At 43.0% G+C, this 26873-nt stretch overlaps 1 protein-coding gene across 19 annotated transcripts in view; it reads left to right on the forward strand.

The window, feature by feature from the left end:
* The window catches only part of KANK1 (KN motif and ankyrin repeat domains 1), a 199107-nt gene that overhangs the window by 138623 nt on the left and 33611 nt on the right, over positions 1-26873 (forward strand). For 10 of the 19 annotated variants that reach the window (XM_023627263.2, XM_023627261.2, XM_023627264.2 and 7 more), the window contains one exon: positions 886-1005. In XM_023627263.2, the coding sequence (XP_023483031.1) occupies positions 969-1005 (37 nt within the window). In that variant the 5' untranslated portion in view covers positions 886-968. Of the gene's footprint in view, positions 1-885; positions 1006-5461; positions 5770-6605; positions 7129-8319; positions 10059-16730; positions 16873-26873 lie in introns of those variants that run through there. The other 9 variants (XM_070248457.1, XM_005604976.4, XM_070248462.1 and 6 more) reach the window with 9 other exon arrangements.

Raw genomic sequence — 26873 nt, forward strand, 5'->3', positions numbered from 1 at the left:
TGGAATCCATTAAGCTCAATTTTTCTGATTTTGTGGGTCGAGAATTGGAATTTGGGCACAGTGGAAATGGAATATTTCTATCTGTGCTATTGTTTGCCTTCTTTGCTGGCGTTTTTCAGAAGGCATTTTTGGAAAAGCAAAGGTTGGAGCAGTGTTCTTTTTCTTCTTTTTGTTTGTTTGTTACAAATTTTGTGATTGTTACGTAAGTCGTGTTATAGTAATCTCAGTTAACTTTTAAATAGACAGTCAATATAAAATAAGAAATGCATTGCCCAACATGAACCCTAATGTTTCAGAGTGATGTCCCGTTTGAAGTTTACATAACAGAACAGTGGAAGCTATTGAAGATTTTTTTTAACTAGGGGACTGACTGGATCTGATTTATGTTTTAGAAGACAGGGTAGGTGAAAGATTTTAGCTATCTCAAAAGAATTTGCGTGAAGTTAATCTTGTAAAAAATGTGAACATTTGTTGCAACAAGTGCTTTGAAATTGCAATTGAGTAAATGAAACTGTTGAACCAGCATTTGGAAAGGAGGAGAAGTTTAAAAACCAAAAATAGTTTGTGAAGTGCTACAGAACGAAGTGGCTTGTATTTGAAGGCCACCTTCCTAAATAAGTCACGTTTCTGGAGAACCAATTTTGTCTCCCGTGAGGAATGTGTCTGGAGACCTGCTGTCAGTGCCTGCCCGCTGGGCGTCTCTGGTATAACTCCCAACACTGATGGCCAGGTCTAGTGCAGCCACCACCTTGATCCACAGGCTATCTCCCGCATTCTGATTTGCTCTCTCCATTATCAGTCATCTTTGTAAACAGAAATCTGAGATTTAGTTTTGTACATATTTTTAAATGATCCATTTTTATGAGGCTCTCTTGATTGTTTCAGGTTGAATCCGTTTGGGAACTTGATGCATAAAATTTGCATGACTCCTCACTCCTTTCTGGATCTGTCATTGGATTCAAGCCAGCATGGCTCACACCGCGAAGGCTAACGGCTGTGCCTCAGGTAACTGTGCTCTGGAGTGTGTGTGTATGAGTGTGTCTTTGCTCAAACTAATATCTAATTTCTCCTTTAATAACGGGTCGGTAATAGCAAGTTGTCTAGATAACTAAGATTTCAAAGCAATTTTCTATCCATTGAAGTTGTGTTTGGTTTTGTTTTTTTAATCTCTTAGAGAATTTGCTTTTATCTTTAGTCTTTTTGTACAGAAATCAGTTAGGCAAATTATTGCCTAAGTCAATTCTATTGAAGTGTTGAAGGATAAACATGAAACCCTGAATGCTGATGCAAGGGTAATGTGTACTCCTCTTGCACTTCCTTATGAGAGATTGAACGCTGAGAGAGGAACTGAGCTTGAATGCTTAAAACCAATTCCTAGTATCCCATCCCAAGCAGCGTTTGTTTGATGTTCCTAAACAAAGAGAAAGGGGGGAAGAGAACGGTACGTCCTCTAAAGTGACTGTCCCAGAGAGAAGTATGCAATAAGCATATTACGAATCATAAAGACTTCTATTTTGATTCTTACTTTGGTTATATCAGAGACCTGTATAGTTTTCAGATCTATTCCAATATTGCTTATATAAGATTTGGGAGAAATCTGTAGAACAAACACAGAGAAAAGCCTCCTAAGAGATGGCATATGACAACCTGTCGAAAGTTCATTCCTCTTTTGCATTATCTGCCAAATAGCAGAATGTGTGAGAGCAGTCATTGTGTATGTGGGAATTCTCATGAAGGCCTAAGTCCAAAGTCCTCACTCTGTGGGCTCTGAGCACTGGATAATGGAGAGAGTGTGGAATTGGAGTCAGGAGACCTGAATTAGAATCCATCTCCAGCACTGACCATGCAATCTGGGGCAGGACTGTTTGTCCATGTGTAAAACATCAATAAGTGTATCCACCTGCAGGCTTAGAGCCAACGAGAGCACCAGAAACATACTTACAAGTGCTGTGTAAGCTGTAAAGATGACAGCAGGAGAAGGAGACCTCTGAAGTGGGAGTCCCCAGCCCATGTATGTGACGTTGAGTTCCCATAATCCCAGCCGCAAGTATTTCCTCTGGCAGGAATGCTGTGGCTTTCCTAAAACCAAACCCAAATAAACTCAGTTGTTTGTTCTGGGATAACTGATCTTTCTCCATCCATTCTTTTGCTTGTCCTTTCCACTGCCCAACTTCTTGGGACTTTGATAGATTCTACTCAGGATTGCTGTCAATAATAAATATGAATGACAATAGCTAACATTTAATGAACACTTACCATGTACCATGGTGCCTAAGATGCCTTGCCTGCATTATCACCCTTGATCCTCACAGTAATCCTATGAGATTATGCTATTGCCATCACCACCACCACTGTCATCCCTACGTGATGACATAGAGAAGCTCAGCAATTTACCTGAGTGAAGTAAGAAAAGCCAGAGTTATTACTTGTTTCTCTCATAAAATATTTGATAAGGAAGGAGACTGAATCATTGTGAAATTTCTGGAGTGTTGTGACTGGGTTTCAGTCCCCTGTGATGCTGTGATCTCCCTTCCCTTTCCTGCCTTCACTTCCATTCACACACTCACAGGAAGCGGGTCATGGGGATGTTGGTGCCTCAGGACCTCGACCCTCTGGCCTCTCTGGCAAAATCCTATCTTTAAGAGTCTAGATAGCCCATTTGCCCCAAATTCATCTTCCAACTTGCCTTGTCCTGTAGTGTCCCTTTTCTCTTTGTTCCTAAGTCTGATGATCCAGTTATAACCTTTCCTTCTCAACTGGTGTCCTACCTAACAGGTCTGGGCACTGAGTCTGAAAGCAGAGGAAAGCTCTCTGATTTGTGACTTCTGAGGTGTTAGGGTATCAGTTGTTTCTGCAGACAGGTGTCTGGACCAGGCAAGAAAAGGTTTTGTTTATTCCAGTCACCATGACCTCTGTAAGCCTGTAAGCAAATCTGATTAGAGGCTCAGTCATACACAATTACTTTATATATATGTGTGTGTATATATATTATATGCATATACGTGCACATATAATACATATGTATATGATGCTCATTGTAGAAAAATTTTAAATATAGAAGTTTAGTGTTGTCTAAAAAAACAAAGCAAGAATCACTGGTAATACCACCACCCAGGAATAAATGTTTTACTCATTTTCTATATAGTCTTTAAATTTTGTCTATTTCAAATAGTTGAGATTATGCTTATCAACATTACTTTACCATTTCTTTTTTGCATTTTATATTACAAAAGAAATACCTGCTCATTGTTTAAAAAAGAAAAGCCAAACTCAATGCAAAAGTGTATGCTGGTTATAAATATACTATTTTGAAACGTAATTACCTAAGAACATTCATAGGCCCCAGATTAAAATGGGATAAAGAGGGCTTTATGGCAGCTAATGAGAGCTGGTTCCTGAGCTTTCCCATGAGAAAAAGATAGACTGAGTAGTGTAGTAGACGTTTTAAATGTGGATTAAATTAATGTATTTTTTTCATTTTGCAAAGATAAAGTATAAAATTAAATATGTTTTTTAAACTGTGCTTTCCCTACATGTGTTATGCCCCAAAGAGGTCCCACCCACCCCTCCCCCTGAAAAGTCACTGCTTTGGGCTCCATAGAACATGAAGGGAAATCGCAGGTGAAGGCAGAGGCAGGGCGGAATAAAGCACCAACAACGGAGCAGCTGCTGAGAGCAGCGCAGCACCGTCCAGCCAGACCGCGCCCTTGGCTGCAAAACCCACTTGAGGACTGATGGTCCGTGATCACATCCCTGTTTAGAGCTTAAGCTGCGTAAGGGACTATTCACGAATCCTTTTATCCTCTGACTTCCCCACTGAGTCCTTCAGTTAGATTGGGTAAAAGGTGCTGATTTTAAAATAAGAGCAGTTCATTAATGCTGTAATTTGAAAAGATTTATTACAATACATTTCAAACATAGGAAATTTGTAATGGTTATATAACAAGCCCCCATAGCACCTAGCTTAAGAAATAAACTTTACTAGTATATTTTTATTTGCATGGCAAGTATTATGGAGCACCTACTGTGTGCCAGGCATTGTTCTAGGCACTGGGGATACAGCAGTAAATACAACAGTCAAATCCCTACCTTCAAGGACCATCCATTCTAATGGAAGTTGAGGTCTCTTATGGACAGCGTCCACATAAAATAAAGGACATGGTTATACTAAAAAAGTGTTGTTTATCTGAAATTCAAATTTATCTCGATGGCCTCTGTTTTTATTTGCTAAACCTGGTGACCTTCCTTGTGTACCCATTCTGGACTGCATCTTCCTCCTTACCGCCCACCCTGTCAATATCAATCACTCATCATCGTGCTCTCTCTTTTTCACCAGATCCTCCATCCTACTTCTGTTGACTGGTCCAGTTTTATTTTCATTAATTTAAAACATTCTATTACGTTGTTACTAGGAGTACCCTAGTGTCATGTGTTACTGTAATGAGGTCTGGGCATCATAAATTGCTCATGACTGTTCTCTTCTCTCCTAGCTAACTAGGAAGTAAATGGGGGGTGGTTGGTTAGGAAAATTGCTGTATTTCTGCTGAGTTTAGGGATGGGGTTGGTCTGCTTGGTCCGAAGTTTCTGAATCATGTTGTAAACTGGATGCACTGATTGATACCTCTCTAAACACTAATTAACATTGTGAAACTTTAATTAGAGCTTAGAATCTCTTTAGAAGCCAAATAACAAGTAGCTTATTTGTCAGATGAAGATAATAATACCTGTCCTACCTTCTTCACAGGATTGTTGCAAGAAAAAAATAAAACAATAGCCATAAAAACACTTTTTTTTTTTTTGCTTGAGGAAGATTAGCCCTGAGCTAACATCTGTGCCAGTCTTCCTCCACTTTATATGTGGGTTGCCTCCACAGCATGGCTGATGAGTTGTGTAGGTCTGCACCTGCCAAAGTGGAGCTCACCAAACTTAACAACTATGCCATGGGGCCAGCCCCTAAAAACACTTTTTAAGACATAAAGTGCTGGTCAGATGTCAGGGGAAATCACTGTCCTTCTTGTTCTGCTGTCTCTGTCATGAGCTCCTGATCCAATAAACACCTGTTCAGGTGCCATTGTGCCAGGTGCTGTTGGATGCTATGACATTGGGCAAGAATTGTATTACTGTCCTGCCTCTAAAAGTTAAATGACATAAATAGATGGAGTGACTTTTTATGTCTGCCATCACCATCTTTATTTTTGCCAGTACTTACCTTTGCTAGTTTATTATAGTTTTTCCCCATCTTGCTATTTCTCTTTCACAGCCTAAATATATATATATTTCCAGACCAATACATATTTACTTACTTAAGGTACTTATCAAACTGCACTAAAAATTTGTTGACATTTTAAATTAATATAATAAATTTCATAAAATCTTGTTACCCTGGTCAGTTATTTGGCTCCAGGTTTCGTCTCCATGCCAATCTTCAATGAGGTACAAAGGCCACTGATAAGACCAAGTCAGTCAGACATTGCCACAGACTCATGGTGGAGCAGGGAGAACGCTGCAGCATAGCATAGCCCACTCTCGGTTGTGTAAATATTTTTTCTGGGCACGAGCATTTCTCAAACAGAACTCTGAGCCCACTGCGGTGAACCTGACAGCAGGCATTGAGTGCTGTTTGTCAAGTACAAGACCAGCTTGCACTGACTGCTCTGGCTGGAACCAACCTGGTGTTTTCTGAGAGCATCGGTAAAGAGAGAGGTGGTGTGTTCGTGGTGGTGAGTCTTGGCTCTGTCATCTGCAGTAGTATTACTCCAAAGGCAGAGGGTGAGTTGATTAGAAGCTGGGGCTGCCTTAATTCGTGGGTACCCTCCATGACCTTCCAGGGTCTCCTGATTCAGTTTGCAAAAGGATCAAATGTGTGTTCCTGTTTGTGCTTTGCTTTCTCTTGTAAGCGGTGTGTTCAGAAGAGCTGAGAGGGTGAAACAAAGTTGCCCAATATAAAAACCTAGGTAAGAGCCAGAGGGAGTCTTATTGATTTCACCTGTGCAGCCTCCCGTCCCTGCTTTCAGATGACAAAACACTCGCCCAGCTCTTACACTTAGTTAATGGCTAAGCCAGAAGTTGAATATGGACAGTCTTTTTCCTTTGTTCAAGGCATCATGTTGACATTAAAAATCAGAAGTGTGGCATCTGTGAAATTTTGATCAGACAGAGCAAGGGGAAAGTTTGCTTTTCAGAAAACTACATAAAACCCAAAAGTAGAATGGTTATGAATAAAATGTCCTCCCTGATAGGAGTTATGTTGATAAGTGACGTTTTTCTTAGTCTGAGTTATTTCGTAGAGTCAAATTAACAAACATATTCTAATTCCTCATATGTATTTAGTACATCATGCAGTTTCATCCTGTTATTTGATCTGTGTAATAATTGGATTTAATTCGGTTATGCATTTCAACTTTAAATGAAACTGTTGTGAGTTTATTGCAGGTTAATTTCACACTGAAGTTTATAAGTGAAATAATGTATTTTTTTGTAGTGATAGTGTTTGAGAAGATAGTTGTTTTTTTTTTAAGGAAGAAGTAGTTACATTTGAATTTCATAACAGTTAATATGTTGAGACCATCTGCAAATAGGAGACCTTGGCTTTCAGAATCTTGCCTGGCCAGTTAATCAGAGCCCCAGAATTCGTCCAGCCCCCAGAGAAGTTCTGAAGAGGCCCTCCCTTGTCAGGGCTTGTCTGTTTTACAAACTCTCAAGGCTTCAGTTTTCACCTGTAGCCAGCTTCACTGTATAAGCTTTCTTGCTCCAAACCTAGAGCGAGTCATAATGGGTTAAGCATCAGATTTCAGACAGGCGATTAGCTCTCCAGCTAAGCTGAGGAAGGATGACTTATCTTCCAGCGAGGACCAGCCCCCTTGGGTGTGGAAAGGATAGAATCCAGGCTCCTGCTAGTCCCGGGTGCTGGGCAAAGACACCCTTCGATTAGAGATTTCTACCCAGGTGTTCTTTGGGTGCCAACAAGAAAGAAAAAACACGAAATAAAAATCCAACGGGGAGATTCGCTATGTTAAGGACTTGAGCTGTTGCTGTCATTCTGAGACTGCATAGCGAGGTGAAGGATTAAACCAGCCCTTCCTACAGGATTTGAGTATTCTGTGCCTGCTCACCCGCAGACGTCCCATCGTGAGTATTTGCATTTGTTTCTGGTTATGCACTTCCCCTCCTTGAAGGACTAGGGTGGCCTCGCTAAGCCCCTCAAAAGTATAGTTGGCTACCTTCCTTTTCCACGGTTTGCCTTCTTCCTGTGTCCTGGATAATTCCAGTTCATCTTCTTTGTGCAGTTTCTGAGAAAGGTTTGTATGAGCTTTGAAAATAAGTGACGAAAGCTCACAGTTTCAATTTTGGGGTCCTTTTCTATAAAAGGCGATTGGATTTGATCTGGCATGAAAAATATTAGCATAGCTCGCAAATTCAAGGTAGTCATTTCTTGCTCTTTTCTGGCAACATATTTAAAAATTGCATTGACTAGACTTCGCTAATAAAAACCTCAAAGAAGACCCAGCCAGGAAATCAGATTTGATAAGATCCATTCAAACAGTTTTAGAAATTCACAGTCAAAATAAAATTTGATGATGCTCTTTTTCCTCTCTTGGCTTCTCTGCTGGATATTTTTGGAATAAGCTGTAACTCAGTAAGCTGATTGATTTACTCATTTCCATATGCTTTAGGAAAAGTATGCTCATGTTTTAGAGGCTAAGCCTGTTTCTGCTTTTGGGTTGCAGTTCATTATGAAGGCGGAAAACGAGAAGTTTTTAAATATGCAGCCCATTTGTATATATAGCATTAGTGATCTCAGCTGGTAGTTCTATATGGACAAGTGATCTCACAGCTTAAAAATAAGTATGCAGCTATTTTGAAGATTTTTTTTTAACAGTGACCAGATTTCTAATCCTAGCAGTTCTTAGAGCAAGCCATGGCTGACAATTCAGAATAAATAATATTCTGTAATATTCAGAAGGCCTTTCTAACCAACAGATAGAAAAGCAGAACTGTAGGTGTGAGGAAGAACTGGGCACAGGGACCAATTGTTGGATTCGTGGGATTTGTTCTTATCCTGAAAGTTAATCTTTGTGTCCTTACTCCATCTTGTGTGACAAGCTAGATTTGAGTGATCCGTGACATTTCTACCAGCTGGATTGGAGGCTGTGGACATGGTTATGATGTCACCATATGAACCTTTCTTTAAAAGAGGTGGTACTAGAGTCGTAGGTTATGGAAGCAGTTTGCTATTAATAGTCATAGTTCTAGGTCTATTTTAGGTCCTTTTTCGTAATTTTCTTTCTTTCTTTTCTTTTTTTTTTTTTTTTGTGGAAGATTAGCCCTGAGCTAACATCTGCTGCCAATACTCCTCTTTTTGCTGAGGAAGACTGGCCCTGAGCTAACATCTGTGCCCATCTTCCTCTGCTTTCCATGTGGGACGCCTGCCACAGCATGGCTCAACAAGCAGTGCATAGGTCCACACCCAGGATCCAAACCAGCGAACCCCTGGCCACCAAAGTGGAACACGCAAACTTAACCGCTGTACCACCAGGCCAGCCCCTGGTGATTTTATTTAATTGGAAAAACTTTCTCTCCGAGGAATCTTTTGTATTTTGGATATGATCTCTGTTAGGAAAATCAAGAGAGAGTCGTGGGGATTTCTGAATTTAGCCTCACAATATTTGGTTTAGTTGATAAATCCCATCAGCTTTGCAAATAATTTCGTGAAAACATTGATTCATCTTGTCCTGCCAAAGCTTCCCATCCCTGCCCACTTTTCTGGATGTCCTGTTCTCTTGCATCAACTGTCCAGTAGGCCAAGGCATTTTAAGTGTTTCTGTACAGCTGGCACATTTAAGAGGTTCCTAGAAGAAAAGGGGAGACTATGCCCAGACTAGAAATATAAAAGAGGGAAAGAAATGTGATGTTTCTAATAATTCATCAGCCCAACTGCTTAATATCTTTAAAAGCTTAGTCATGTTAAATTAAGTCTTACTTTCTTCCTACTAAAACCAAAAAAAGTTCACTTTTCCTCTGCTTTCAGTATTGCCGTCATCTAAGTCCATATACCTACTAACGTGTGGCTGGTTTATTTCCTTTTCCCCAGTATTTCAGATTGAGTGGCTGGGATGCTTTACTCAAACCAAGGATGCACCCTGGAAATTTTTGTTTGTTTGGTTGGTTTTTGGTTTTTTTTGTGTGTTATATGAGGAAGATTGGCCCTGAGCTAACATCTGTTGCCAATCTTTCCTCTTTTTGTTTGAGGAAGATTGTCGCTGAGCTAACATCTGTGCCAGTCTTCCTCTATTTTGTACATGGGATGCTGCCACAGTGTGGCCTGACGAGCGGTGCCAGGTCCACGCCTGGGATCTGAACCGGCGAACCCCAGGCCACAATATCAGAGCACACGAACCTAACCACTATGCCACCGTGCTGGCCCCATGGGAATGTTTTTGGAGGCAGCCTGTTTGGCACGTCCCCCTCCAACTGCAAGGACAAAGACGGATTTGTCTTCCTGTGACCTCGCAGAGGAGGCAGAAGTACCTGCTGGCTCTATGCAGCCTGTACCCTAAGCTGGACTCCGCCTCTTCGAGTCATGAGTCAGCCCGGTGATATACTGACTTTATAGCACACCAGGGTGGAGACCTGGAAGTCTGTAGGCCAGTAGGGGAGGAAGGGATGGTTTGCATGTCAGACCGTTCCGACAATGCGGCTTACGGGAAAAAATTGCAACACACTGAAGCCCTGTGCCACCAGATTTTTCCATTAGCGCCACGCTTTACCCAGCTTCCAAATCTGCCCCAGGGACAGCTGGTTGGCAATGTGAGGGGAAACGGCCACATCACGTCGTAAGCTGTGGTTGGTGGCCTGTCAGCCTGTCCAGGGAGGAATCGCAGCAGGCCCTGAGCGTTGCCTTCCACGCTGTCCTGCATCACACGCATACAGGAGCTGTGCATTCTCTAGGGAGGGGTGCTCGCCGTTATTGGGGCACTAAAAACGGCGGCTGGAACTTACACCACCTCAGGATACTGAATTTAAATGAAGAAACCCGAGACAGAATGTCTTCCAGAAAGGTAAAGGAGGCTTAGAGTTTGGGTGCTTTTCCTCTGGGGCATTTTTCTTTGGTGTTGTGTCCTCTGGACACTTTGATGATGAAAAAGTAGACTTTCCAAATAGTGTGAATTTAACCTGTGGTGTAGTTTTGGGACTACCAGGAGGAATGGTACAAGACTCAGTCGAAATACTTCAATGCAGTGAGTTCATTCATTCAGCAGCTCACTTTTAAATGACTGCACAGAACTTCATTTGGCAGAAGGGCAGCCGTTTTCCTTTTTTGTGTAGTGGACCAACCCTGAGATCCTGTGAAATTTGGTCTGTCTTTGCCTTATTCTCACTACTTTGTGATTTGGTTTTGTTAAGGATGGCTGGCAAGATTAAGGATCATTGAGCTTTCTATACTTCTGTTATTTTTTCTCTCTCTCTCTAAACATTTTAGCTTTTAATCTGTATTCCCTTCTCTTAACTCTGAGCTGTTGCTTTTGGCCTTATGTTAACAGAAATTGTGGTGTATTTCTGTTCTCTTCAGTCCTGATGCCTGCAAAAAATGTGGTGGGCCTTCTCAGCCCACCATGGCCCCAGGTGGCAAGAGACCACCTCTGTCTACAGAGCTGTGAAAGAGGTGGGGCTTCGGCACCTTCTGAGCTGCTGTTCCCCAGTCCCAGCTGCCCTGTGCCTCTCTTAGTGGCTTTGCTCAAAGCACTATTCTCTTTACCCAAATGTCTTTCCCATAGCTGTTAGTTTAAGCCCTTCTTATCCTTCAAGTCCTGCTTCCTCTCTTACGTCTTCCAACAAGTGTTCTCAGATACTCCCGATGGAATTTACCTCTTCCTCTTCTTTATTCCTAGAGTGCTTTGTATCCTATTAAATAGTTGCCATCACTTGCTTTTAACCAAGAGTTATGGTTGTGTGCCCCACTAATCTGTAAGCTTTGAGATCTTAAGAGGCAAGATTCATGTCATCTTCCTCTTGGTATGTCCATCACACCTTGCTTAGTACTCAGCGTCTAGTCAACAGGCTCCATGCTCAACCAGCAAATATTCCCAGCACACCTACCTGTGCTGGCGTGATGCTGGGCATATAATACAGCGCACAACACAGGCACAGCACCTGCTTAAGAATTTGTGGGATTGAACTGAGCCCTGCCAGTTGCCAATCTTATATTGTTATACCCTTTGCAGTTTTCTTCAGCCTGTTCACCTGGATATTTTTCCTGAATGAACAGGTGGCTTTTACTCAGTCACACACACTCACTCGCTTTCTTCCTCCTCTCACCTCTCGACTAACTGGAAGTTGTAGTATCTGCTTTTTCTCCATCACGTGTTCTAAGGTAGAGCTTAAAATGAAATTGTTAAATGCCTTGGGTTCCAGGGAGAGGTGACCGGTAGAATGTGGTTGTCCAGGGAGGATTACGGGCAGAGGCCATTTGGAAAGTTCCCTCTAGCTCCCATGGCCTCTTCCTTTGCTCTTTCACTGATTGTTAGCAACCCAACCAGAGAGAGGGGTTGGAGCTCTACTCAGGCTTATTACCTAGTCTGGTTTGGCAGGCTGGTTGAAACCACAGATGAGAATCTGAGTTAGTGACCTCTGAGGTGGGAGTGTGGCCAGTTGGTCTACCTTCCTTCTCTCCCACAGTTTTCTTGCGAAGATCTCTACAGATCTATCCTCCCCTTTAGGTGGGAGGAAGGAAACAGTCTTTATTATCTGTTACTTACAGCCTTTATGGTCTCTATGGTAATCTAGTTTAAATTGCTTGATTTAGTTTTATGCCCCAAATTCATTTTGTCATTTCACTTTTTTGAATGTTGATTTCAAATCTTGAATGAAAATATATTGTGAGACAGTCTCTTGTTTAAATTTGATGAAAGTAATAATCATGGGGCAACCCAGACTGTAAAGAAAGCCTAACATGTAGAAATTCAATGTGACTCCAGTTTTAAGCCTTAAATGTGTTTGGTAAAATGCACTTTGTTGAGTAAGAGAGTGAAGACAGAGATTTTTTTTTTTTTTTTTTTTTTTTATTCTTTTAAGATAGGCCCAACATCCATAGAGTCCTCTTCCTAATTTCACTCTCCTGGCTAGAATCTCACACCTCATCTGGGGCACACCCTCCGCATGTTGATTATGGCCTCTCCTCAGAGAATCTCTTACATTAAGTTTTAGGAGCAGATCCTTCTAATCCAGGCATCTAAAAGAGGAGTCGTCTTCCAACAGCCAACGCTGTACACACCTAACAGGACTCGAAAGAGCTGGAAGCCCTGGCTGGACCTGTCCTTGTAATCCCCTACAAGTCCTGTCAGCTCCCGAGGCTGTGCTGGGGGTGGGTGGAGAAGGAGCCTTGGTGAGGTGGAAAGGCACTCCACCTGCTTTTCGCCCTCCTTGTAGTTTCCTTAGACACTCCAGCTTGTCGTGTCACACCCCATCACAAGCCTGAGAGGAGAGGATGGTTAAGAAACATGATAAGACATTTGAATTCTTTAGGGGTTGGGGGGAAGTCTCAAATATAGCAGAAATAATCCGGGCCCTCCAGGAGAATGACAGCAGAACATCCTGCTTTCAATCTGTCTCTTTTTAAGATGATGAATACGTATGGGTAGGGTTTTTGCACCTTAAGTTTACTTGCTAGAGAAATAGCATTAGGGATCCTAGGTTCTGTTTTGGTTGTTGTCTTTATCTTTATTTTTTTAATGAAATCTCTCAGTAGTAATATAGCTAAATTTAAACATGAGATTAAATTAATATGCAGCCGAATTAAAATTATTTTTTGAATATGTTTTATAGTTTGTTCCAACAAGGACTCTTGCAATTTAAAATGAGAAAGAAAAAGTTGACTACCTGGAAATGGGAAAAGGAAAGGGCTGGAAAATGGATCCCAGGAATGAAATTGGATCCCAAATGGAGACCATGAAGTCCTTGTTCGGTGTCACACCCAGGCCTGCGAGTGTAGTTCTGTTTGACCAGCCTAAGGTTTTTTCTTAATTTGAGTTAATTGCCAAGATTTTTTAAAGTAGGTAGTTTTATGTAAAAACACCGATTTCTTCAGCTTCTCTTGAAAAGTCAAAGGATCTGGCATCACTGGGTGTGTCTTCTCCAGGGCCCCCGTCAACTGGAGGGGACAAGTTGCTCTCTGGACCCTTTGTTTCAGTTACTGGCCTGGACTTACTGTTGGAACTTGTGATCTGGACCCTCAGGGTACTTGAATTGCTTAAGGGGCTGCGCCCAACTTGGCTCTCAGCTTCCTTTAAGCCTACAGGAAAAACACACTTTGAATTGCAGATTGCATGTGGATTAAAGCTGCCTTTCTCATCCCGGGCTGCAACACAGAATCGTCTGGGGAACTTCAAAAAGTCCTGACGGCCCTGGCCCCACCCCGGAGAGTCTGATTCATTGGGCTGGGGGTGGGGAGGTGACTCTGCATTTTTTGAAACAGCCCCAGGTGGTTGGATTGTGTCTCAGGGTTGAGAACCTGTGGCATGAGGGTGCCTGTTCTGGGAGTTTCCAGCCTTGGCACCTTCACTTTGAATGGGAAAGTGAAGTTAGGACGTCACCCCTGCGCCTCACACTCCTGCCTCGGCTGTAAAATGAGGGTGTGGGCTCAGAGTCTTGACATTTTCATACAGCTCTTTAAAAGGAAACAAACCCTCAAAGTTTGGCTTCTCTGGAAGGAATTCAACGGACTGAAGGGATCCTGGACACCTACAGTGCTGGGGGCACAGCAGTGGTTGAGATGAACAGGACAAAGGTCCTCTGAGTTTGGAGGGGTGTGAAATGTGTGCACAGATGGGAACAGAGGGAAAAACGAGCCCCTCTGAGAGCCTAGAGGGGAGGAGTGGCTGGAAGGATAATGGACAACTTCAGACAGAAGTAGTATTTTAGCTGGTCCTCGCAAACTAGAAGAATTTTGACTGAGAAGGTTGAGGGGGCCTGGCAGAAAGGGAGGGAACGGTACAGGCCAAAGCATTGAAACAACATGCTCTTCCTCCTCCCGCCCCCACGTCCCCTTCAGAAATGTCTGCTCCTTTCCCCCTACCCATCTTTCTGCCTCTGAGAGCTAGAGGAAAGAATGTACCTCTTGTGTGGCTTTTCAAGACTATGTAGGATTAACACAGCAGGCGAGAAAGCAGTAGCAGTATGGACGACATAAGCGTCATCTCTCAAATGCCGAGAATCATACATCCCTGTAGGGTCGCGTGAAGATTAAATGAGTTCATGAACATACAAAGCACTCAGAACAGGGAGGCCCAGAAGAATTGCACACAGTGTGGACTCTGGGGAAAGATGAGGGCAAGGAGGCCATTGCGAGACCGATAACACAGGTGCCTTTGTGCTGTGTCTGTGGGCCTGGAAACGTGTTAAGAAATCAGTAGGAAGAGGAAGGTAAATTGAGGGTATGTCAGGAACTGCGCATCTTGAGATGTCCAAATGTAATTCCCTGTTAACCACTCAGTACCTCATTCAACTTTGGCTTTCTCTCTAGACTAGGAGTCAGGCCTTCTGGGAAAGAAGCCCTGATGCAGTGGTCCTGTTAAGTAAGGACCCAGAAGAGCTGTGGCTTCAGATATGCCTGACGGCAGTCTCCAGGTTGTGCAGCCCCCATCCAGGGGAGGAAGCCTGTGGCGGTGCGTTCTCAGCCGGCTGGTACCACAGAAGTCTTCTCATAGCCGGTTTCCCTTCGCCCTGGGAGTCGCCTTTTCTGGCTGCTCCCTACCTATCAGAGGAAAAAGCCTGAGTACATCTTCATCCTCCCAGATCTCGTTTGGCTGCTTCTTTTGTACATAAATTAAGAGAGTAAAGGCCAACAGGTGTGTCTTTCTCCCTACAGTGGGAATCTTTGTGTCTGATGGTTTCCAGGCAGAGAGAGCTCCCGTCTTTCATTGTCGCATCCCAACTTTTGTCATCCTTGATAAAGGACTAGATATTTATTTGCATACGATGACTTTTTCTGCTAGACTTCGCCTTCATAGAAGCACACATACAAAATACTTAACTGTTTTATAAGAACAAGCTATATTCTTACCCGAACACAATATTTATGAAATAAAAATTTAGCAGAATTTTTTTTGCAGGATTAAGAAACACTGCATTCAGATGCTTTCCTCAGTTTAATTCTTAAGAACAAGTCTTTTGATACTAATATTTAGTTTGGAATATAATAATGTGACTAAATAATACCAGAATTTTCTCAAAAGTAACAGAGAAGAAAATTTCTCTGTTAAAAGCAAATGATGAAACAGGCCAAGGGCATTTTAAAGATGATGGGCATTTTCTAAAACTGGGTTGTGGTGATGGATGCACAACTGTATACATTTACTAGAACTTATCAAACTGTACACTTAAAACGGGTGAGTTTCATGGTATGTAAATATCTCAGTATAAGTTTTTTTAAGTATAAAAAAAGGGGGAAAAAATAGGCCTAACTCAAATCTCTTATCTAATGTACGTATTGTTGGAAACAATAATTTGGAATTATTGAGACCCAATATTTCAAAGTATCTGGTGCTTGAAACTTTGTTCTTAGTTTATTTCTCTTTGAATCACTTTATTTGATGTAAAACAAGCCAAAATGAGTCCCGCACCCCCTTAGAAAGTTTCATCTTTGTAGCTTCACACAGAAAAATATCTGTTCCAAAGATAATCACTTTTAAAGCATCCAGCCACCAGGTGTGCACCGGGAGGTTGGAATGAGAAGGTAAATGGAGCGAGGGGTGGAGCGGGCACTAAGATGAACCAGTTAAACTGGGCAGATCCATTGGATTCTTGTAAAACCTTGTCCCTCCACGCAGCTGTCCCGGGGTTTGAATTTTACAAAGCAGGCGGTTTAGAATCATCCCTAATCTTTGTTAATCTCTGTTTCATTGTTTAGAACTTGCTTTGCTTGTTTGCCCTGTAGACGGAGTTCAGTAAATCTTGTTCCACTAGAGCCGCATTTACCCAGTGTACTTAGTGCACGTGAAGACCAGGTCTAAAAGAACCTTTTCTCTCTCGCTCTCTCTTTTTTTTTTTCTTTTTGAGATAATGAATTTAAACCATTAGACAGACATATCATTCTTACTAACTTTTTCAAACAGAAACAAAAGGTTGCTCAAAGATGTTATCACCCTAAACCAAAATGCACTTGTTTGGGAACTAATTCATTGTCTTTGAAAGTCACATGATCTAATTTGGATAAAATGTTTAAGGTAATATAAAAAAAAAAAGTTTGAGTCTATAGTTTACAAATGGGAGAGTCTTTAGTCTTCAAATTACATGTTGCATTAAATAAGAATAGCCAAGAAAAGGAAGCTCTCGCCTCCAGCCCAGCCTGGGTTCAGCGTGATTCTAAATCATTTCCTTCGCTGGAGCTCAGTTATAACAGGGAGCCTTCTCAGTGCTGGAGGGTTGCCGGGAGGGAGTAAGTCAGCGGGAAGAATGAGGAAACATTTGCTGCCCTCCTGTCTCAGTTCTTCCTGGAATTGACAAGGTTACAGTTGGATTTCTAGGTTAGCATTTCATGTGTCTAAAGAGCACGAGGATAGTTTGTTTGAAAAATTAGAAGGGGCAGGGGAGAGATCTGTCTTCACCTCTTTTTTGTTATTGTTAAGATTCTTGCTGGCGATTTCTTTCGTTGGTAGTTTTTGCTGTCTCACTGCCGCTGAGAGTCCTGGAATTAAACCCGTGGCCAGCGGGCTGTTAGTTGGTCAGGAAATTCCAAATGGGTATAAATAAATTCTCTGCGGCAGCTCCCGGGCTGTGTGCCTGCTAAAGTGTGTTGTCCCTTTAACGCCGAGGGAAGCATGCCTGAGACTTGGCTTCCTGCTTGCTGAAAATCACAGTTATTTTGTTTCTGGGTGGGTGAGTAAGAAAGCCCAAAAAAAGAAAAATAGACGAGAGCATGACGTTTGGGTGGGAGCTGGTGAAATATAAACTCAAGCTCTGTAGGTTATGAAAAATATTTGCTTTCATTACAAGCTGGAAAAGATAACTCAGTCCTTGATTTTTGGTTCAGTGAACATTTTGGCTTTCGCTACGGCTTTAACATAAAGATGTCATTGTCATGGGAGTGAAAGGTTGTATGTATATGTTAAGGTTTGAGTTCTTGAGTTTATGGTTTACTAAAATTCCAGAATTTCCTTTTTTGTTGTTAAATGTATTTTTGGTCATTTGTTTTCAGCTCTGTTTTTCTGATGGAGAGCTGCTCACTATGCCTTAAAGCTGTTTTCTTTTTCTTATATAAACATTATAAAACAAGGGCTGGGATTCATACAATTACTTCAGCTCCCCCCACCCCAAAAAAAACTACTGTTTTGTTAGAAAAACCCTTTCTGTCCCAAAGTCCTAGCTTGTGCTCCTTCTCTGCTTGGCACAAAATTACCCTTTGAACTGGCACATTTTCCTGTTTACGCTTGCAGCAGCATGTTATTTTTGGAGAAAGTTTGGAAAACAGCATTTAGTCCCCAAGCTAGTTCTCTTCTGTGCATGGATGACAAATTTAGGCTGTATTTCAGCATATTTATGTATTGGCATATATTTCAACATTTCAGCAACAGTTCTTTAAATTAGACAGTGGACACTGGAGAGCAGCACTCCTGAGGCTGGTGAAGAGCAAGGACTGAAGTGCCCGTGGCGTCTTGGCTATTTCAAGACCGATTTTGGTAGAGTCGCTGCATCTTATAGTTGGCACTGAACACTGGAGAAGAGGGCCATTGTATAAACCTCAAGACTTCTGTAATGTCACGTGCCTCCTTAACACAATGTGCCCTTTATTAAGACTTAGCCCATTCCATTCCCATGAGCAGTCAGCCTTCCCACTTTCTTCCCCCTCAACCGCTCACCTGCAGCCTGGCTTCTGGACTCTTAAGACATGCCCAGAGTAGAACTGATGATAACAGCGAAGGAAAGCGGCATTTGGGGATTGCTAGGTTGTGTCAGGTGTTATGCTGCAACTGGAAAGGTGCTGCCGAACGGAATGGGCAGAGAGCAGAGAGCAAGACCGTAGGCTCTGACTGCCTGAGCTCATCTGGTGTGACGGTTGCTGCAGTTAATTTCTTTCTTCACTTGATCGCATGGCATGCGATGTTAGGAAAGTTTGTGTGAAGTATGGTGAAAGAGTCGAAGCAGCCATTGGAAATCGTGGAGTCCCACCAGCCTCCCCAGTGTACGCACATAGACCTCCTTGCTGCATTGTGCAATTCCAGGAACATTGCTTGTCTGTGAACTAGGAAATATTTAAAGCTCCTGTTCTTGTTTTATGAAAAGAAACTTATACCTTCCTCCCAATTTAGGCAAGCCATTCTGGATGACTGCCTGGAATGCATTCGGTGGTTCTAAAGCACGTCTCTGCACAGTGTGCTAAAGAATGCTCTACTCTTAGACTTCGGTAGAGATAGAGGAATGGGATTGTTTAGAAAAGTCAGTGTAGACCTTTGTCCTCTTATTGTGAGAAGGAAATATTTTAGCTTATAATATACTTTCATGTATACTTTCAAAGGTTGGGGGATGTTTGTCTACTTTTGCTTTTGTTTTGTTTTACCTTCTTCCTGTGCATAATTGATGCTGGACTAGGGCTCCCTCGATACCTAACCAGCACCCACACTCTGCCCTCCCTGAGCCCCAGTGTGCACACACGTACATGTGCATGTCCCCTGCAGGGCCCAGCCAGTGGCTCCTTTATCCACTCCAGGAAGCAGAGACCAACTTAGACCTCAAGATTTTAGCAAACTTATTTGCTAAACACCTCAAACTCTAGCTTCATGGTGAGGGGAAGTTCTGGATCATCTGGGATCCAGGATCATCTGGGAGCCAGGACTGTATGCTTCACCAAACAACAGAGGGTGATTCAGTCATAGTAAATAATAATAGCAAGCCACAGACATGGTTGTAAGTGGTCCACAACAACACTGTGAAGCAGGTCTATTATTTTCCCCATTATATAGTTGGACTAGAATCTAACTTGCCAACAGCTGGAAAGTGGCAGAGCCAGGATTCAAACCCACGCAGTCTGGCCCCAGAGTGCCTGCTTTTAATCATTACATGTCTTCCTCCGCCATGCCTTGTTAATCAGTAGATGCCTAGATGTAGGGCTTTTCATTTCAACAAATGTTGAGTATTCTGTGTGCCAAGCACTGAGGGTTAGAGAAAGAAATACTGCTAGGTTCCTGCCCCCTGGTGGGGCAAGACAGGCACATGCCTGCTAACCATCACAGAGGACAGTATGTATGGGCAAAGTGTTTTAGAAGAATGGAGGGAAGAAGGTGACCAATTCTTCCCAGGACAGAGCAGTTGGGGATAAGCAAAGACTTTACAAAGGGTGGGATATTTGGTTTGGGCCATTAAGGACAATGCAGGTAGTTCTGACAGAGAGAACAGGTTGGGGAAGGGCGTGCCAGGTACAGGGAACAGAATGCACAAAGGGAGATAGGCTTGGAAGTTGCTCAGTAGGTTGAGGTTCAGGGTGGGGAGGAAACTGGGAGGTGCTGGATCGGGGTTAAATTGTTGAAGACTTAATGTCACAGAGATCAGGAGCTTTTAGACTTGATTCTCTATCGTGGGGCTCCCAGCATGTCCATCTGCAAGATTAATGCTTGAGAAGCTCTGCGAGTTTCCAGGGATACCTCAAACAAATGTAAAATTCCTCCAAGGATATGTAATACAGGAGAGCAGAGACATCAGCCCTGATGAAAACAAGCTGCTTTATTTGCATATGAGCAACGGCAGAGACTTGGCTGTGCTCCCTGGTGACTGACTGCACTCATGTACCCCAGACGCTGAAGGCACAACTGAAGGATGGTTATTATCTCGTGTGTGTATATATATATATGTGTGCATATGCATGTGTGTAGAGACACGCCTTTGTCACGTCTCTTTAATCTCCTTCAATCTAGAACAGTTCTCAGCCTTTCCTTTCTTTCATAAGCTTGACAGTTTTAAAAAGAGACACTTATTGTTCTGTAGGATGTCTATCAGGCAGGATCCATCGACATTTCCAGACTCAGTCCAGGCCTTCTAGGCAGGAACACCACAGGAGTGATGCTGTGTTTTTCTCAGAGCATGACATCAGGGGCACATGCTCTTGGCCTTCATCGCCTGGCCCAGGTGGTTGGTTATCTGTCAGCTTTCTGCACCGGGCAGTCACCATTTTTCCCTTTGTTATTGATAAGTATTTTGTGGGAGGTATGCTGAGACCACACCAATGACCTGTTCTTCAGTAGGAAGTCTCTACCTAGAAGCTTTAGCGTCCTCTGATGATTCCTGGCTGAATCAGCCACTGTTATAATGGTAGTTAAATGGTGATTTTCTGTTTCCATAATTCCTCCTTTACTTATTAGTTGCCACTCTACTGTATTTACTTATTATAATATTATGGACTCACAGATACCTGACTTATTCACTGGATTGTAATCTGCTATTATCATTAATCACTTTGTGTGTGTGTGTGTGTGCGTGTGCGAGTGTGTGTGTCGGCGGGCGAGGAAGATTGGCCCTGAGCTAACATCTGTTGCCAATCCTCCTCTTTTTTGCTTGAGGAAGATTGTCTCCAAGCCAACATCTATGCCAGTCTGCCTCCAATTTGCATGTGGGACGCTACCCCAACATAGGCCAACAGGCAGTGTGCAGGTTCACACCCAGGATCCGAATGCGGGAACCCAACCACTATGCCACTGTGCTGGCTCCTAATCAAATTATTTTGATGCTCAAATTATCCCAGACCTGGACAGTGAGAGCCTAAAAGAGAGTTTCTGAGACAGATAGACCCTTAACACTGTCTTTAAATAGCTAATCTGATGTGTGCTGACAACTGAGAATAACGAGTAGGCAGCACGCGGTCTCCCGAGTTCCAGATGCTGTGTGCACCTCAGGCAGTAAGGGCCACCTGCAGTAAGATCCTTGTCAGGCAGGCAGACAGTTACACTCAGGTGACTCCAGGGGGGGGGGCCGACCCGAAATTTGGCTTGTCAGCATCTAGTGGGTAGACCGTCTTGAATTTTCAGAGCATATTGCTACGTTCCCCCAGTCTTTAGCCTTCGTTGTTAGGTAAGTGGGCCCCTGGTCAGGCATGGGCAGAGAAGTAGGGACTAGCCCCGGGAGCACGAAAGGTTGGCAGTAGCGTGTTGCCCCGTCTTTTTTCTCTGCACCATGGAGACACTTGCCAGCTGCCAGAGTCATCGGTGTCATTGCTTCACAGACATTTTCAGTCCCTGCTATTCCCATCATAGCTCCAAATACAGAGCAGGTTTGCGCTCTGCGTCTCAGCATGCGAGATCAGAGCCTGCATTCCCTGGATGTCCTCTTCCTTCTTCCTGCCTTTCCTCATGCCACACCTGTCCCTCCCAGATTAGATTGATCTGGCTTTAATGCCCTTCAGAAGAGGAAATCCCATCATTTTTCTCTGCAGTGAGTCATCCACGGGGTTTAAAGAAAAATATTTTCCTTTTTTATTAGCAGAATGAGGTCGTGGATAGAACCCCAGAGGACGAGTCCAGAGACCTGGTCCTGGTCTCCAGCTCGGCCCAGGGGAGCTGGGATTCATCAGACTGCCTCTGTTTCTCAGTTTCCTCCTCAATATTTCGGCGGAAGGTGTCGACCACAGGCAGGCTCTAAGTTCTGGTGGTTTTTACATTGTGGCTAGCCCTTATTAGCTGGTTGAGTAAATAAAACTCATGTGGTGCAAAGGAATTTGTGACACCGGGAGAAAAATTCATGGGGACTTGAACAATCCATGGAAAACCTAAGGGAGGACCCTAAAGAGAATTTTAATACGTACTCCAGCATCTAGCCAGAACAGTCTTATTAAAATGCAAATCTGGGGCCAGCCCGGTGGCACAGCAGTTAAGTGCTCATGTTCTGCTTCGATCACCCTGGGTTCACTGGTTCGGATCCCAGGTACAGACAAGGCAATGCTTGGCAAGCCATGCTGTGGCAGGCGTCCCACATATAAAGTAGAGGAAGATGGGCATGGATGTTAGTTCAGGGCCAGTCTTCCTCAGCAAAAAGAGGAGGATTGGCAGCAGATGTTACCTCAGGGCTAATCTTCCTCAAAAAAAAAAAAAAAAGCAAATCTGATCATTTCACTCACTTGTTTAGAACCCTTTAGTAGCTTCCTAATGCACTTACGAATCAAAAACCTGACTCCCAGGGCCCAGCAGTTGGGGCTTGGTCCCCTCTCTCCCTCACTTTGGGCTTTCCTTATCACGCAAAGCTCTCCTTTCAGTTCCTAATAGTGGCAGGTTTGGCTGATGCTGTTTCCTCTGCCTCACATTTCTCCCATCCCAGTCTCCCTACCAACCACACACCCCACGCACTTTGCCCAGTGGACTCCTCAAATACAGCACCCTGACAGAAGTCTCCCAACGCCCAGCCCAGTGGGGTCCTGCCCTGCCCAGCATCCCTCCTGTATTTACTGGCACAGCTGTTATGTATTTATGCAACCACTTGTCAGTCTCCTATAGTTTGCAGGTTCCACCCAGGCAGGCTCCATGTCTGCCTTGCTCAGCTCCTGGCAGGGTTTGGCACATGGTAGGTACTTAATAAATATTTACTGAATGAAAGAATAAACCGATCTTTCAGTCTGATAATTGCATCTTCCCTAGGTCAGCACTCCTCCTGTGAGGTATGGGAATAAGTAGAGATGGAATGTGGATCCAGTAAGGAAAGTAGCAATGATGGGAGACAGTGGGAGATGTAGGGACCGGGTACAGGTTAACGTCTGTGGGGACAGGTTAAAAAAGAGATGAGATCAGCTGTGAGAGAAAATCTAAGGATTTATGGGGAGAAGCCAAAAGGGTTATGAAGAATTACGGATATGAGGAACAATTCCACATTATAACTTAGCCATAGAAACACACCAAGCCTGTAAAATTGCAGTTACACTACATGTGACATGTTGATTGGCCTGGCATTTCCAATGAACTTCTGGCAAACACTTTTGCTTCCTTAATGTTGTCATTTTGTTTGCACAAAGCATTTGGGTAGCTGTTTAAAACAGCTGCAACGTGCAGAGAAGTGTAGGTGGAATCAGGTAGGTAGTCCAGTCATGCGCCGCATAACATTTCCATCAGTGGGCCACATATACAACACTGGCCGCGTAAGATCAGTACCATAGAGCCTAGGTGTGTAGTAGGCTATACCATCTAGGTTTGTGTAAGCACACTCTATGGTATACAAAGGCTTGTACAAGGCTGTACACATCTAAGTTTGCGTAAACACACACACAATGACAAAATCACCTAACGATGCATTTCTCAGAACATATCTCTATCAGGTGATGCATGACTATTATAAACTCCATGGAACAGGGATTCAGGCTTCAAAGAACAGGCCCTAACATCCAGCAGGTGCTCGTCATTTGAATGAATGATTGGATGGATTTGTTAGCTCGGCGGGGAAAAGAGCAGGTTTAAAAATAACTCTGGTAAATGAAAGAGCAAGAGAAAATCTTACCTGCCATACATTCTTTTAAAACAGAATGAGGAACACTTACACTGTTATCCTTTTTCTTGTGTGTTCTCTAACAAACGGTGTTGCTCATGAAGATTTGATCCAGGGAGACTCCTTGGGTCTACAAGTCTTAATGCTAACAGTGTCATCAGGAGAACTTTCCTGTTAAACCTGTTCGGAAGGACCTGTTCCACTTCGCTGTCTTCTTTATCCCACTGTTCTGTGCCTAGAAAAGTTGATTGGCTGAGTTACTTTCATACTCGGAGTAATTACCTTCAGGAGAACGCATCTCTCTCCCTGAATTCGTCCTGGTTTTCTTTCCTGCCTCTCAACCTTAGCTGATGTGGAATCTTTTCAACTGCTTCAAACAGCAGGATGCTTGCACTCTGCTGCTTGTAAATATGGGAATCCCTGATAATTACGTGCTTCTTGGGGACTGACTCAGCTTTTTAGGCAAAGTTTTCACGCTTCATGTGAGAGGTGACAATATAGTTACGGGAATTAGCAAAGTTCTTCAGTTTCAACAATCAGGGAGTATATCTGGTGAAGAAAAACACAGAGTATGTGGAAGTTGTGGCACATGGGTGTAATTATTTTTCATGGCACCATTAGTTGGTAATTAGAGTGTGCAGCAGTGAAACCAGAACAAAGAAGTCATTGTATCCTAATTAATAGATGAAGTAATAATATCAAAGTTTTGCCTGTTTAAAAATCCACCAGGACACATTATTTCAGAAACCTCCAGTGCTTTCTGCTCATATAAAGGCATGGCTCACAGTGGTAGAGTGTGTAGGAAAGTAGTTAGTGTTTTCTTACTCAAAAGTGGCATTTTTACCACCCTGTCGCTTGAGTATCATGTTTTGGTCCCATTGAGACTTGGAAGGCTGCAGACCACAGGTTATGTGGCCATGTTCTCAACTGCTACCTGTGAATTTTATACTCTGCTCACTGTCTTTAGCGCAGGCCTTCTCAGCCTCAACACCAGTGACATTTGGGAGAGGATAATTCTTTGTTGGGGAGGGTGGAACTGTCCTGTGCCTTGTAGGATGTTTGGCAGCATCCCTGGCCTCTACCCGCTGGATGCCAGTAAGAGCCCCCTTCCCGTTATGACAACAAAAAATGTCTCCAGACATTGCCAAACATCCCTGGGGGCCAAATCGCCCCTAGTTGAGAACCACTACTAGCTGTTTAGTACTCTCAGACTAGTTTCCTGCCATCTAATCTTCCATCTCCCAGTGAGTACATTAACTTTTATGGCTTCCCAAACCAAATATCGTTTGGACAGTAAGTTTAGTGTCCTTGAAAAGTTAAAATCATATAATACTTTATGAATCTAAATTGTTATTTTTGAAATATTCATATCTCAGTTTTACTTTGTTAATGCAGGAAAATTGTAAGGAAATTTCAGATTGTTCTTGAGGCCATACACTGGGTCTGTCTCATGGAGCGCAGTTTTACAGGTAGCAAATACATAAATAAAGAGTAGAATTGCCTTCAGTTTGTTGATTTCAGCTTCTCTCTGAATGTATGGGAATTGGTCCGGACCTGGGCTGTAGTTGGTGCTGTCACCTTTGGTGGCTTGGTTACCCCATATTGCAGACTATACAAACTGGATTGGGCGACAGAAGGGAGCCGAGGGACTCTGACCCATGGTATCGAGGAGGTAGGTCAGCACAGAGATGATGCCAACCTAAGAAGCCGTGGCCCACTGTTAGCAGCCAACCCACTTACCTTGACACACTAGTATAAATTCTGGTGATGGCACCTCTTTGCTTCACTTCTGCCTTGCAGTGTATTAGGTTTTTTTTTTACCCTATGCATCCCACCCACACCCCACTAGACTGTGAGCCTTGTGAGAACAGGGACCTTGTCTCTTTTGTTCACAATCTGTCTCCAGCTCCTGGAACAGTGCCTTGTAAGTAAGTGAAAGATAGAGACAGAGATTACTGATTACTTTTTAAAAATCAATATGATTATAAATATAAGTTGAATGTATGAATAAATTTTTTATTTGGTCTTCACACTTGGAGACTATAACATTTTAACTGGTCCCCTTGAATTTAATTTAATTTCCCTACCTCAGTCTAATGCACACACAGTTGTCAAGACAATCTTCGTTGATGCCTCATAGCTCCTAGCACAGGGCCTGGGGTGCAATCTCTCAGTGACTAAGTGGACAAGATTCCCCTGCTCTAGCACCCGAGTCTGGTGGCCTTTTCTGTCCTCAGTCATCCTGCTCTCGTCTAACCTCATCTTTCCTTAACCTGCCCCACGAGGCTCTTTTCTGGCTCTTCCCCACCATCTACCTCTTTCCCTTTTACTCTGGCATCACTTACTTTGTCTTCAAAACTCATCTCCCGGTTACCTCCATCCTGCTGTGCTCACTTTTCACCTCCCATGCTACTGCTGCTGTTGACGACGTGCCTTTGTGACTGGCCTCAGTCAGTGTTATGTTTAGGGCGTTTGCATTTATCTCCCAGCTAGACTATGCCTCATTTTATTTCTAATAAATCCCTCCTCCTACTCTTTCCACTGAATAGGGCCATTTTCTGCATCCAATTAAGCTTTTAATAAGCGCTGTACAGTGAAGGTAGAGTGGTGCCAGGAACAGTCTCCACCACTGGATTTCCAGACATTCAGAAAATTCCTGTAAACGCCAGGGACAGCCGTCTGATTCCAGAAGGGTTAGCTGGAAGCTGTTACTTCCAGTTGCTGATATAGCCTGTGGTTTTTGGCTGTGTATAAGCAGGCAAAGCTCTGTTAGTCCAAAAAGGCTTTTTAGGTAGAGTCTCCTTATAGCCCTCTTAGAGGGCTTTTTAAACTGTTGTTTTTACACTTCCTTAATGATTCTTGAATTTCTCAATTTTTTTTGTAATAAAGTTTTAATGTATCATCTGCCCAGTTTATCATTTATCATTTTTGTTTTCAAGATCTGGTCTTAATTTTTTTTAGGGGGGAGAGGAGACATTGCAGAGAGAGGGTGCTATATATCCATTAGAATTCAGTTTAGCTCTAAGTAGCCAAGACTCAAACAATAACTAAATAAAATAGAAGTTTCTCTCTCTTTCACATAAAAGTATAGAGGTAGGTTTTCCAGAACTGGTTTAGTAGCTCTGATCTACAAAGCTCTTAGAGACCCAGGTTCTTTCTAGCACATTTTTCCTCCATCCCTATGTGTGAATTCATGGTCAAAGATAACAGCTAATATTCCAGTTATCACCTCTGCATTCCTGGCAGCAGGATGGAGGAAAAAACAAAGAAGAAAGATGATCAAAGAACTATTCCTGTGTCTTTACAAGACGTTCCTGGGGGTGGCTACATGACCCATTCTGCTTATGGCCATACTGACAGTAAAGGAGGCTGGGGAAATACAGTCTTTGTATTTTCCTTGCTACACGTGAGGAGTTCTATTAGTGCGA

Source organism: Equus caballus, chromosome 23 (genome assembly GCF_041296265.1).
Source record: "Equus caballus isolate H_3958 breed thoroughbred chromosome 23, TB-T2T, whole genome shotgun sequence".
NCBI lineage: Eukaryota > Metazoa > Chordata > Mammalia > Perissodactyla > Equidae > Equus > Equus caballus.